Source organism: Vombatus ursinus, unplaced genomic scaffold (genome assembly GCF_900497805.2).
Source record: "Vombatus ursinus unplaced genomic scaffold, bare-nosed wombat genome assembly UNPS02014813.1, whole genome shotgun sequence".
NCBI lineage: Eukaryota > Metazoa > Chordata > Mammalia > Diprotodontia > Vombatidae > Vombatus > Vombatus ursinus.
The window spans coordinates 29022708-29037074 of NW_020954591.1; the positions used below are offsets into that span (position 1 = coordinate 29022708).

Genomic DNA, 14367 nt, shown 5'->3' on the forward strand with positions numbered 1-14367 from the left:
ATGGAAGGCCCTGAACTGTCTAATCATCTCCCTCCCTCAATGAAACTTCTCTGTAGTCATTCATAATGAATGAATGAATGAAAATTTTAAAAAGCATTTATTAAGTGCTTCCTATGTACAAAGCACTGTGCTAAATACTGGGGACAGAAATAGAAAAGTAAGGCAGCCCCTGTCCTCCAGCAGCTCACATTCTAATGGAAAAAGCAGATATGGAAGGCTTCAGTTGCTAGTCAGACCAAAAGGTCCTTAGCGTATAGCATTTGATAATGCCTCCTCTTGAATTGCTAATGACTTCCAGTGGCAGGAGCTTTCTCCTCAGGGCCTTCAGTAGTTGTGGGCTGCAGCAGCTACAGGAGCAGTGCCTGGGCTGCATCTCCACAGGGGCTGCCTCCCAAGACAATGGCCAAGGCTGCTGTACTGGAAGCATTGCTCTTCCCAAGGCTCTGGAGTTTGGGTTCCTGGGCTGTCTTTGTCAATGTATGAGAGAAGATGGTGGTCAGGGTTTGGCAGTGATAGCTTGACTTGCCTGGCACATGTTGCCTCTTGTGCTTCTGGGTGTCCTGTTGGTCTAGCAAGGCAGTTGGGTGGCAGTTGATGGGGAAGGCTGGCCCTTCATCCACAGAATCCACTTACTCTAATGATGGCCGTGAGATCTTAGCTGGAAGCAGTACTGGTTTTTCTGTGGAGTGCTGCTACTCTCAGGGCTCATGTGTTCCTTGCCTGTTAATGGCAGTTGGTCAACAGTTGTTACCTGAATTCACTCTTCAATGGTTAGCATATTTCCACTCTGCCATACTCTCCTCATCTGAGTGATTCTGAACCACTAGCTGTCATTGTACAAACCCCATTTCTTGTCCACCCCTGCTTGTTGCCAAATTCCTCTTCGACCCACCCCCACCCCCCACCAGTGACCTACTCTATATCTACCTTCTGTTGTGCTCTCTGGAATGCCTGCTCCATAGTTAACAAACTTGCTTTCATTTTCAGTCTTTTCCTTTCATATTCCTTCCATCTTCTGGCACTCACTGAGACCTGGTTTATGACACAGGAACCCTGGCCACTCTTTCCAATACCAGCCACACTTTCACTCATACCCTTTCCCCTCCCCCAACTCACTCGTCATGGTGGGAGAGTTGGAATATTCTTTGTTCCCTTGCCACTTCCAGACTTTTTCCTTTACCATCACTTGGTTACCCTTGGTTACTTGGTTACTTTTTCTTTGAGGGTCATTCAGTTCAGATTTTTCATCTAGTCAAATTTCTGATGGCTTTTAATCTACTGATCTCAGGACTCTCCCATCTCCCTAACTTTCTATAACTGAGAGCACCACTATCTTCCCAGTCACCCAGGCTTGTATCTTTGACCCTTCACACTTTCTCTCTCTTTCCATATCCAATCTGTTGCCAAGTCTTGTCAAGTCTATCTTTGTGACATCTCTCATACCTGGCCCCTTCTCTCCTTTGACACTACCACTGCCATGGTGAAGTCCCTCATTATCTCATCCCTAGGCTATTACAATAACCTTCTGGTTGCTCTCTTTGTATCAGTTCTTTATCCTCTCCAATTTGTCCTCTATTCAGCTTACAAGTGATTTTCCTAGAGCTCATGTCTGACCATGTCATCTCCCTACTCAGTAAACTTCAGTGGCTCTGTGTCACCTCCAGGATCAAACATGAAATCCTCTGGTTGTTAAAACCTTTCACAACATGTGCTCTTTCTTTCCTTGCTAGTCATCTTACCCTTTACTCCCCACCACATATTCTAAGATACAGTCACACTGGTCTTCTTGCTTTTTTTCCTCACCTTCTTCTGATTCCATGCCCTTTCACTGGCTTTTCCCCATCTCTGCTATGTTTTTTGTAATCATCACCTCCTAGCTTCCCTTCAAGTCTTAGCTAAAATCCCACCTTCTACAAGAAAACTTTCCCAGTCCTCCTCAAATGCTAATCCTTCTCTGAGATTATCTCCAATTTACCTTGTATATACTTTGTATGTAGATAGTTGTTTGCCCCATTAGAATGTAAGCTCCTTGAGAGTGGAGACAGTTTTTGCCTTTCTTTGTATCCCTAGGGCTTAGCACAGTGCCTGACAACATGATAAGCACTTGATAAATGCTTGTTGACTTGCTTTCATTTTCAGTTCAATTCAACTTACATTTGCTCAACTTTTACTATATTACATACAACATATTCTGCTAGGCAGTGGGAATATGGAGGTGAAAAACAACACATGCTGTGCCCTAAAGGGGAAGGTATAGTTTAGTGCTTCTGGCAGTGGGAGGAAATAAAATGCATATACAAATAAACATTAAATAGGTCTATGGGAAGGGAAATAGGTCTGAAATAAGTCTGGAAAAGTAGGTTCTTGATGTCTCTTATGGCAGGCCATAAAAGGTTAGCTAAGGAGTTTGTAATTTATTCTGTAGTCACTAGGGAGACACCAAAGGTTTGGTTTTTTTTAGTGCAGAACAATAAATTTTTATTTGTTCACAGACACAAGCAACTGCCTTGACATTTTTAGAACATTCTAATAAAGACAGCAAAACTTTTTTGATTCCAATTCTCATTCACTAAGTTTGTACCATTTTCAGTTCATATTGCAGTTCATATTTATAGCATTTTATTGTGGATTGTTTTTGACATGCTTACAAGTGTGAGGCAGGGAACGGATTGAACCTTTTTGACAAAAGATGACATTTTTAGACAACAAAGATTTTTCAGCAGGACTGTAAGGTGCCCAGGAATTAGGTATTGGGAAGACTATTTTGGATGGGTTAGGATGGATTGGAAAGGAAGGATCCTGGATTCGGGAAGACTGCTTAGGCAATGAAATAGGTGAGACATAGGATGGTGGCAATGTGAATGTTTTTGCATGTGATTAGGAGTTCTGAGTCTGAGTGGGTGAAGAAGATTGGGGGGGTGACTAACACATGCCACCTGCAGGCCTCTTTGGTCTTCTAATCTCATTGTCAAAATTGTCTGCTCACAACAATGGTTTTTTATGTTCAGGGCGAAATTATTTTTATCTGCAGGTATCCAGTGTTTAGAACAAGGATTCTGGAAAGCTGATGAAAAAATAGTAGTGGTATAACTGACAGGGCATAGCAACTGACTAGATCATGGTAGGTGGTGGTAATGAAAGAGAAGACTGAGAAAAGAATAAAGTTTTGAGCCTCAGTGTCTGAGAGTTTGATGATTCCATCAACAAGGAGATTAGGAAGAAGAGTAGGTTTAAATAGGAAATTGAGTTCAATTTGGATGTTTTTGATATTGTTCATGTCTCCTTAAAATTATAAGTTGGTTGATTTGTTCCCTTGGTGGCCTTGGCATTGGTCTCTTCGAATCCATCCTCTTTTTTTTTTTTTCCTCATCAGGCTTGTGTGTTTGTATCATCAGAATTTCTATCTTGAGAGCCTCCCATCATTTTTGACCTGATTCCCTTTTTAGAATATCAGGCCATGGGAGCCTTTCTACCAATTGCCCCTAAACTCTGAATTCTGCCCTCCCAAAGTCTGGGTTACCATGAGATTATGCCTGGTCTCTTCCTCCTTGTCTGTCATGAACTCTAGGATATTTTGGAAGTTTCATTCACTCTCATTATTTCCATTTCACTAATTTGGTTCCTCTTTCTTGGTCAGCACCAGTACCTTACTTTCTTTTCTACCTTCTCAAAGATGAAATCATTAGTTACTCTGATTTCAGAGGCCTCATCAAGGCTTTCTAGGTATGGAATACTCTTCAGTATCTTAAATTTCTCAGCCAGATTGTTACTTTTGCCCCAGTGACTCAAAGTTTGTATGGGCTACACTAAAGAGAGGCGTGTGTAAGACATTTTGTTTTGCAGAGATGCTGAAAATATTAAGATCACAAGAACTGTCATTAGGTATCATCCAATATGAGTGTAACTATGCATTTGATAATAGTGAGCATCATTAATTGTGAATGTTGTAGTTTTAGGTTTTATGGAAGGCTTGATACAATCTAGTTTTTTTCCCTCTGATCCTTTGGGTTTATTCTTATTTGCATGACTAGATTAGATTATTCAAAAAGGAGTGAGGGGATGTAGAGTTTTGCAGGCTCCATTCCACAGCTGACAATATTTGTGATCTTGGGCAAAAATTTAATCTATTTGCTTTAATTTCTAAGTCTATAAACAACAGAAACACTTCTCTGTATCATATGAAATACTGTTGAATAAAGAATTGTGTTTGTGAATATGCTTGTTATTCTGGAGGAAAAGGAGGTCTATAAATCTAAGCTTATCTCCTTTGGTATCTTTTTCACAATACCAGACTCATTGCCAATGTTACCAGAGGTCCTGTGCTTAAAAGCCAAAGCTTTCCACTCAGAATCAATATTCACACAACACTTCATATGATTCAAACTAGGTCTCAGTCAATTGCCTTCTTTGACAGTGTAGTTCTCAAACACTTTGGATGAGTTTTTAGTGAGTCTGAGACTCTAGCAACATAAGCATCTTATCTTTGATGTCTACTTCTCCTTTCCACTGTTAGTCAGTCTGTTAGCATATATCAGGTGACTTATGTGTATTAAGCACTATGCTAAATGATAGAATTTGAGGTGTGGTTTTTCACTTTGTCTCTCTCTCTTGCCCCTCTTGAAACAGCGAAAAGACAAACTACGAGAGCATATGCAAAGGATGCACAACCCTGAGAGAGAAGCCAAGAAGGCAGACCGCATCAGCCGCTCTAAGACCTTCAAACCTCGAATTGCCTCCACGGACTATGACAGCTTCACGTTCAAGTGTCGTTTATGCATGATGGGCTTCCGGAGACGAGGCATGCTGGTTAGTGTTGGAACCTGCAGACCTCTTCGGTCTTCTAATCTCTCATTGTCAAAATTATGTGCTCACAGCAATGGTTTTTTGTGTTCCAGGACAAAATCATTTTTATCTGCAGGTATCCAGTGTTTAGAACAAGGAGTGCTGGAAAGCTGATGAAAAAACTACTCCAAATTAGCAGGGCTCAGCTTTGAGCCCTCTTCTCTGCTTCCTTCCTCTTTCCTCTTTATTTCTTTCCATTTATTTTTTTCCTGTAGAGCTGCTACTATTCACTACTTAATATTTCTTTCCACCTTTCTCTCTCTCTCCCTCTGTTTTAGTTCTCTTTGTATTTGGTTTTCCTTTTTGATCTTCCCCTTTTGGTTATTTTCCTTTGTCTTTCTCTTTTTGAATCTTTCTCTCCGAGATGTGAAACAGTACTGGGGTGGGGGGTGAGGGGGGAGATACTTTGCCTACCAAGGTAGGGTGTGTGAGCCCTGGTTCAGGGGACACAACAGGATAGGTATTCTGTTGCTGATAATTCATTACTGACCTTATTACACTTGCAGAAAATAATGTTGCCAAGGGGCAGAAAAATCATGGAGCGGCATTTAAAATTCAGAGCCTTATATCCTACTCAGTGTTCTCAGAAAGGCTGGGTCACTAAATAATGAAAGATAGACTTGCTTCAGGAGAGTCCACCAAAGGAAATTCACGCAAGTGTAATTTTGCTTTCTCCAACAGCATTTCTTTCAGCCAACGACTGTTAATGGGATCCACGGTGACCCAGTTCACCTTCAGCGATTGGCTCCAAGTGAGTGTTAACCCCTTGGGGTCAGACGGGTCTGGTGCTGCTGGTGCTGGCCAGATGCGTTACTGTGTTTGTGCATTGCATCAGAGAACTCCAGCTCCTAGTGTCCAAGATCAGAGATGCTTACTCAGCTGCTGGTCCTAATAGGATCTCTTCTCTCTTTTGTTCTTTCCATTTAGGTGAACCATTTATCAAAGAGGCACCCAGATATGAAGATAGAAGAAGTGCCTGAGTTAACTCTGCCCATCATCAAACCCAACCGTGATTATTTCTGTCAGTATTGTGATAAGGTAAAGGAAAGATACCCATCCCAGCAGGCTCTGTGGGAGCCTTGCTTGCAGCCAGTTTGTCTGCATGTACAAACATATGAGTGCTCTTAGCAGATGGTTCTCTGTCTCTCAGTACTTTTCCATACAGAAATGAATGGCTTAAGGTAGATTGACTTTGAAATGAAAATTTCTAGTAAATAGTAACTTGATTTACTGTGTCTTTTTTGATTTCTTTCCTTTTTTCTTTTAGTTACAAGAGAAGGGCAGAGTGTTGCATATTAAAGCTCTTAGTGAAAAAGCCCCTTGTTTGCATTCCTTTTAAAATCATGATTAAAAAAAAATGATCCTATTGATCTCTTCTAGGTGTGAACATCATAGTCTCTTTCTACAGCATATGATTGGGACTTTGCATATTTGGAAAAGCTATGAAAAAGGCTTACTTTCACAAAACGTGTGTGTGCTTTGTACTCTGTACTTTGGTTGTTTTATCTGGAGTTTTGTTTTTGTGGAGTTAAGCTAAATCTTCAGTTTTTCTGGTGAAAACTGCATTGAATTTCTTTTTCTAAAAAAAATCATTTATTTATTTATTTCACATTGAGTTTCAAAGAAAATCTTCACCAAATGATAGTGGGAAAAAATCTTATGGAAGTGATTGTTGATAAATCAAAATAAATTAATTTAAAAAAAAAGAAAAAATCTCATTATGAAGCATGAAAGGGGATCATTAGACTTGCTACTTTGATGGGGCCACATGAACCTGACATCTGTCATCTGAGAGCTATAATCATTAGCACTGATTGGCAAAGGACAGAGCCAGCAATAAGTAGAAGAAGGAGAGAAATGGATTGGGAGTCAGTAAAAGCAGATTGTAGGTAACTAGCTGTGTGAAAATAAGTAAGTTACTTACGTTCTCTGGGCCTCGGTTTATTCATATGTAAAAGGAAAGGACTGAACTAGATTATAGATTAAGTCCCTTTTAGTTTTAAAATTCCATTTTTCTATGAATAAAGAGCTGGTTTCTATTTCTATGTGTATGGCCTCTCCCTCTAGACTATACACTGGTGCTGCCTTTGTTATATAAGATCTGGCAGGATGCTGAGCATATCTAATTCCTGTTATGTTGTTGTTCTAATTTATATTACATTCTCATTACAATTGCTTATATGTCACTACATAAAACCATTCTTACTCTCCAGATACCAGTTTTATAATTGAATGGGTCTGTGGGTAAGTTTTAAGGAAATAGACCAGAGGTCTTTACTGCAGTTATGTCAGATCACTATTTTCTATAGGTTTATAAAAGCGCTAGCAAGCGGAAAGCCCACATCTTGAAGAACCATCCAGGAGCTGAGCTCCCACCAAGCATCCGGAAACTTCGTCCTGCTGGCCCTGGAGAACCAGACCCTATGCTGAGCACCCATACTCAGCTGACTGGCACAATAGCTACTCCTCCTGTCTGTTGCCCCCACTGCTCCAAGCAGTACAGTAGCAAGGTAAGAGGGATTGGGATCCAGTCTTATTTTAAACTGCAGAATTTTAATAGAGAAGCAGGTGACTTCAGTCTTTCTTTCTCTTTCTCTATATCTATGACTAATGTCAGTATCACACTAAAGTTTCAGAAATTTCTTATATCCCTGGTTAGCACTTCCTGAAATGGGTAGAAAAAAAGAAAATATTCCTGTAACTCATTTGGCACAGGAGATTGTCCCTGAAGCCAGAGGCTACTTACAGCTAGGGATGTAAGGAGAAAATTCAATTAGGTGCCTGCTGTGTTGAGAGCACTGCACTGGGTGAGATCCATATAGTGAAGATGTGGGTACCTCTGCAGTTCACAGTCCAGTAAGAGAAATGCAAACTAGTAACAATAGGACAAAATAGAACATAAGTGCATAGGAAAAGTACCAAAGAGAACTTAGAACTATTAGGGAAATGAGAACTCTCTGATAGTCTATTAGTTGTCAGGATGCTTGAGGTCAAGTCCTGGCTCTGACATATACCAGCTGGTCCACCTTGAGCAAATCACTTAAACTTCTGAGCCTTGATTTCCTTCTCTGCAAAATGGGGATAATACTTGCCCTACCTATTTCACAGAGTTGTTAGGAGGATCAAATAAACTCATAGATAGGGGAGGAAACCTTCCTAAGCCACAAAGTAAGAAGATTGTGGTATTTATGATAATGGTGATGATTGGTTAATTCTGGTGTTTTCTTTTCCATTGGATCTTGAGTTTTCCTGTATTTCACAGTTGTTTGCACATAGTTTATGTCATCAAAGAACTTAGATTTACAGGGACCCAAACTGGTATTTTTCAAAGTGCCCTGGGTCTGGGGGTGGGAGGTGTCAGGAGGGTATTGGGAAGGGGGTGAGTGGAGGAGGGCATAAGAGAGTTGAAGATGGTTTGTGCTCCAGGGAGGATGTGTACATTTCAAGAAGGTGCTCTGAGGGGTTCTGGCCTTGCCATATCTTTTCCTTTTTTTCTTTCAGCCCTAACTGTTTTCTTCCCTCCAAGATGTCATGCCAGTATGGCTTTGCTCCTGTCTATCCTAGGCCAGCCTTTCTCAGTTTTTAACAAGGAGGATGACATGGAAGATTAGAGGACTTTGGGAGATTTACATGTGAAAGTCTCAAAGTGATTTAAGCCAATCTGCCTCTTCTCAATCCCTGCAGACCAAGATGGTACAGCACATCCGAAAGAAGCATCCTGAGTTTGCCCAGCTCCCTAATACAATACACACTCCACTAACAACAGCTGTAATCAGTGCTACCCCAGCCGTTTTAACTACCGATGGTGCGACTGGAGAGACTGTAGTGGTAAGGATATAATTATTCTAAATCTTATTCTTCCTTCAGTGTCTGTTGCTTATTTCTTGTTGTCATAACAGGCACTTAATAAATGCTTATTGAATTGAATTTCTACGTAGTTTTCATTGAACAATCGGTAACATACCAGAAATCCCAGCTGTACTTTGACCTTAGATGGGTCCTAGAATCCTTCTATCTTCTGTGTGCCCTGGACTGGATCATCAGCTTATGTTTTCCAAGACTTTCTTCTTTCCAGAGAGGGAGCTGTAAGGGGACTCTAGTCCCTGTCTCTTCACTAATAACTATTAGTGGCATACTCATGGCAATGAGCCAAATGCCCTTTTGTATTCTCTCTCTCTCATGGATGTCTACCTAGGCTCAGGTTTGGTTTAGGGGGTCTTTCAAAACTGTAAGCTATGAGATCTCTTAGTGAAGCCAACTAGTTGTATTTTAATACTGAAATAATTCTAAATTGGTGAGGCATTACTAATCAGTGTATTTTATGTGCTTTTCTCTAGACAACAGACCTGCTGACCCAAGCAATGACAGAACTGTCTCAGACCCTTACAACAGATTATCGAACCCCACAGGGGGATTACCAGAGAATTCAGTATATCCCTGTATCACAGTCTACAACTGGTCTGCAGCAACCTCAGCATATACAGCTTCAGGTGGTGCAAGTAGCCCAGGTTCCGTATATCATTTATTCTATTTACATTTTTGGCATATTTCTGTTAAAATTACTGCTAGTAGGCTCTACATCTTCATTTGTCAGATTGACATGGACCCTTATAAATGTCAGTCTATAAACTGAACCCAAAATAGGAGCCCAATTCCTAGAGAAGGGCTAGATTCTGAGAGAGTATTCTTTAGAATGTGACTCAGATATGTGAGGTAGATACAATAGAAACATCCTATTCAAAGTCCATTAGGGATTTGTAGGGGCCTGCTTTTAACAGCATGGTAGTGTTGAAAAGTTTGGAGGTCCTGTTTCTATCACAGTGTCTTAGAGATGGAAGGGAACTTTTAGACCATGAGGTCCCACATCCCTCCCAGTTAATGTCCCTTAATGGAGGGTCATTCAGCCTCTACTCAAATACTTCCAGGGAACAAGGGACTGACTACATGCCAAGGTAACCCATTTCACTTTTGGACAGCTCTAACTCTTAGTAAGTTTGAATGGTTTTATTGCATGGAAGGCCAGGTCATTGCTGAAGTGGCATTTGAATGAGCATATGTATGCAAATCTTCATTCTCCAGAGGCATAGGGAAATTGTGGAGGCAGGAAGACCTGAGTTCAAATCCTGCCTCAGACACATACTAGCTATGTCACCCTGGGCAAATCACTTAATCTCTGTCTGCTTCAGTTGTAAAACAGGGATTATAAGAGCACCTGCCTCTTTGGGATATTGTGAGGATAAAATCAGATAATATTAATAAAGACCTTTGCAAGCCTTAAAGCACTATGTAAATGCTAAATATTTTTATAATGAATTGATAAAGGGTTCATTTGGTGATCTGTTTTATTGAGGAGTTATGAAGAGCAATTTTGACCAGGTTTTAGCAGTTCAAGTAAGATCCTGTTAGTATGGTAGAACTGTTGTGTACTGTTGTTGTTTGTCCTTGGTTCTTGAAGAGGACCATGATATCAGGATGGTGATGCCATGACATGCAAATGAATTGGATTTAAGTGAGGGAGGGCTGTGCAAGTCACCAGCCTTGCTTTCTCCTCCAGAGCCATCTGAATCCAGTGGTAAGATATAAATCTGGACAACTGGAGATGGCCCAGGATGCAGTAGGGGACCTTGGCTTTTTTAAGCTAATCTTTCCCAGGTCTCAGTTTGACTGAGACAATGCCCATTCAGTGATTAAGGCTAGGTAAGAAATAAGCCAAGAAATGGCCTCTTTACCTAGTAGAAAAAAAAGAAATTAATCTTGGAGGGGAAGACCCTCGGTTTCTGGCCAAAACAGAAATAATTGCTATTTACATTCATTCTGAGCCAATTGGGGCCCAAAAGATGACCAAGTGAGGCTTGGCCTGGGACCTGTTGTTCGCCAATCAATGACAGCCTGAGTTATTTGGGATGATTTTTTTTTCTTAAAGCAAGACCAGCCTTAATCTTAACTGCTGTATAAGAGACTATTTAGTAGGCCATTTCTATTGTGTGACAGTAGCCAAATGAAGAAAACCTCCCATCAGAGTATTTTTTGTACTTCCTGACCTGAGGAAATACATTTAAGACACAACTGAACAAATTTATCCCTATTTGAAATGCTGAAAATTCCAAGCCCCATAACTAATAGCATAACTTCAGATTGGGTGCTGTTACCTACATCTTGTTGACTGATGACTGCTTTAGACCCCATCTTGACTGTCTAGTGGATTATTGTTGTTGTTCAGTTGTTTTCATTCATCTCCAACTCTTCATGACTCTGGGATTTTCTTGGCAGAGATACTGGAGTGGTTTGCCATTTCCTTCTTTAGCTCATTTTACAGATAAGGAAACTGAGGCAAACAGGGTTAAGTGTCTTGCCCAGAGTCACATAACTAGTAAGTATGTCTGAGTTCACTTTTGAACTCTGCTCTTCTTGACTCTGGGCCTGGCCCTCTATCCAGCTGCCCAGTGGATTATTAGTTACAAGCTAATAATATTCTTTCCTCCCAGTCCTTTTAGTTAGAAAAAAAAATTAAAGGCAAGAAACTTTGATCCCTGTAAGTTTTTCACTCAGTTTGGGGGCAGGAAGGAGTTGACAATTATATAGTTTTTATTTTTTAATTTTGTTAAACTTTTAAATTGTTAAACTTTTAGAGTTCTAAACTTAAACATTAAATAAACAATATCTCCATATATTTAGTAGAACAGTAAAAGAAAACTGTACATGAAACTGCAGATCTTTGTTATGTATACCTTGCTTTTAATTTAAAATATATAATAAATTCAGCATATAACTTTTAAAGGTATTCTGCTTGTTTGTGATTCTTTCTAGCCTTCTTTCTGTTCTCTTTTGTTCATTCAAAAATGCTTCAGTGACTTTTCTTTTCTCTTCTTTTCTTTACACTATGTCTACCCCTTTTCACTCTATACTCCTCTCTCCAGTATGGGGAAAAAAAGAAAAACAAAATTCTTATAACAAATATACATAGTCAAGAAGAACAAATTCCAACATTGGCTATGTCCAAAAATATCTTTCTTCTTCTGTAATCCATTCTATGTCCATCATCATTCTGTCAGGAAATAGGAAGCATGCAGTATCCTCTATCCTCTGAAATCATGGTTTGGTCATTGCCTTGATCAGAGTTTCTGTGTGTTTCAAAGTTGATTTTTCTTTTCTTTTCAGTGTTGTTGTTATTGTATAACTTATTCTGCTGATTCTGCTCATTTCACTTTGTATCACTTTATACTTACCAGAATCCTCTTAAATTGTCTCTTTCATCATTTCTTACAGTTCAATAATATTCCATTGGTTTCATATTCTATAATTTGTTCAACCCTTCCCCCATTGATGGGCTTATTCTTAGTTTCCAGTTGTTTAAAAGAACTAAATGAGCTGCTACACATGCTTTTGTGCATATTGTTTCTTTTCCTCTTTCTTTGATCATCTTGGCGTTTAGGCCTAGTAGGTGGTATTGGTGGGTCATGGGGAGTATGCACATATATTTTTTAATAAGTTCTTTGTACCTAGCTCTAAATTGCTTTCCAGAATGGCTAGACCAATTCACAACACCAGCAGTGCATTGGTATGCCTGTTTTCCTATAGTCCCTTCCATAATTGTCATCTTTGCTAATTTTATGAGTATGAAATGGAACCTCAGGGTTGTTTTAATTTGAATTTTTTAAATGATTAATAGTTTGGAATGATTTTTCATATGTTTGTTGATACCTTGGATTTCTTCCTTAGAAAACTGTCCATTCATACATAGCTTTTGGGGGCAGCTAGTTGGCGCAGTGGATAGAGCACCGGCCCTGGATTCAGGAGGACCAGAGTTCAAATCCGGCCTCAGACATATAACACTCACTAGCTGTGTAACCCTGGGCAAGTCACTTAACCCCATTGCCTAGCCAGAAATAAAAAAAAAAATAAAATAACATACATAGCTTTTGACCATTTATAGCAAAATGGCTCTTTTAAAAATTTGAATCAGTTCCTTACATATTTTGGATTTGAAACCGTTATTATAGAAAATTGCTGCAAAGATTTTTTTTTCCATTTAACTATTTCCTTCTAATTTTAACTATTGTTTTTGTCTGTGCAAAAACATTAAATTTTGTGTCAGCAAAGTTATCCATTTAACCTTCCATGATCCTCACTATCCCTTATTTGGTCCTTCCCATTCAGTTTAATAGGAGTTTGTATTCCTTCCCCAGCATTTAATAATATTAAAGTTATATGTAATAAAAACCTAATTTCCTATTCAAGCAATCACTGTTCTCTTTCATGCTTTCTTTCTTGGTTTGGGTGTAGACCTTTCAGGGCAGTGAGATATTGTTGAAGTCCTTTATCACCTTTATATTTTTGGAGGGACATTATTTCAAACTGAACTATTCTTTGTAAAGAGGCTTTCTTTATTTACCAACAAGTATTTAATTTCTGGGACTGCCTTCCTTTCCTCCAGGCCACTTCACCTCATCAGTCTCAGCATTCAACAGTGGATGTTGGTCAGCTTCATGACCCTCAGACATATACCCAACATGCCATTCAGGTGCAGCACATCCAGGTCGCTGAGCCTACCACCCCAGCTCCATCTTCATCCCAGGTAACTTTCTCCATATCTTCTCACCAGGGTGGTCAAAATGAAGATGGCTTCAGAGTCCATGAAGAGGTAATTTAATGAGATTGAAGAGATACCATATCCAATTATGGCATTCTTGGATCTCATTTATCATGATTATTAATGAGGAATATTAGGTGTCCTTGGATCTTATTTAAAAAGCCTAGCCACTGGTCAGAATATTGACTCTGGGATGGTGGACAAATTTAGATGTGGTCATTTACTTCTGCTATTAAAGGTGGTTCCTGTAATACTGGATTTCAGGTCTTCAAAGATCTGTAATTTTATCAGTATGGATACTCCTCACAATACAGATTATAACTGTTCTATAAATTTGACTTTTGAAAGTAACTGAGGCCAAACAGTTCATCACTCTTTAGTCAAAATGGTGGTGAGCTTGTCTGAACTTGGGCCAGTCCTAACAAAACAGACTTGCAGTCTATCACTAGGACCATACTGGAAGGTTAACTGCTTTGGTATGACCTGCCAGAGTTTATGTTCTATTGGCACAGCTCTTTAACAACCCAAGGTGACCTTCATACCATGATGAGACAATAAAGGAAGTCTTTAGTAGAGGTGTCATAGTATATTGTAGAGAAGAATTTGTTTTTTTGCTTTTTGATGAATAGAGTGCTGGGCCTGGATTCAGAGAGATCTGAGTTCAAATCTAACCTTAGACATTTACTGTCTGTGTGATCTTGGGCAAGTCACTTAATCTGTCTGCCTCAGTTTTCTTAACTGTAAAATAATAGCACCTGCCTTGGAGAGTTCTTGTAAGGATCAAATGAGATAATATTTGTAAAGCACTTAGCACAATGCCCAGCACGTATATGCTCTTAATAAATTCCTTTTCCCTCCCTCCCTCTGTGACTGTTTGATAGTTTTTCTATTCTTTCTCACAGGATATGAATATTCCTTGTATATGTGTCTGTGCA

At 39.5% G+C, this 14367-nt stretch overlaps 1 protein-coding gene across 2 annotated transcripts in view; it reads left to right on the top strand.

The window, feature by feature from the left end:
* PRDM10 (PR/SET domain 10) overlaps positions 1–14367 on the top strand; it is a 139552-nt gene that overhangs the window by 105202 nt on the left and 19983 nt on the right. For both annotated transcript variants that reach the window (XM_027835105.1, XM_027835106.1), the window contains 6 exons: positions 4627–4806; positions 5770–5880; positions 7152–7352; positions 8527–8670; positions 9180–9350; positions 13277–13417. In XM_027835105.1, coding sequence (XP_027690906.1) covers positions 4627–4806; positions 5770–5880; positions 7152–7352; positions 8527–8670; positions 9180–9350; positions 13277–13417 — 948 coding nt within the window. The remainder of the gene's footprint in view (positions 1–4626; positions 4807–5769; positions 5881–7151; positions 7353–8526; positions 8671–9179; positions 9351–13276; positions 13418–14367) is intronic.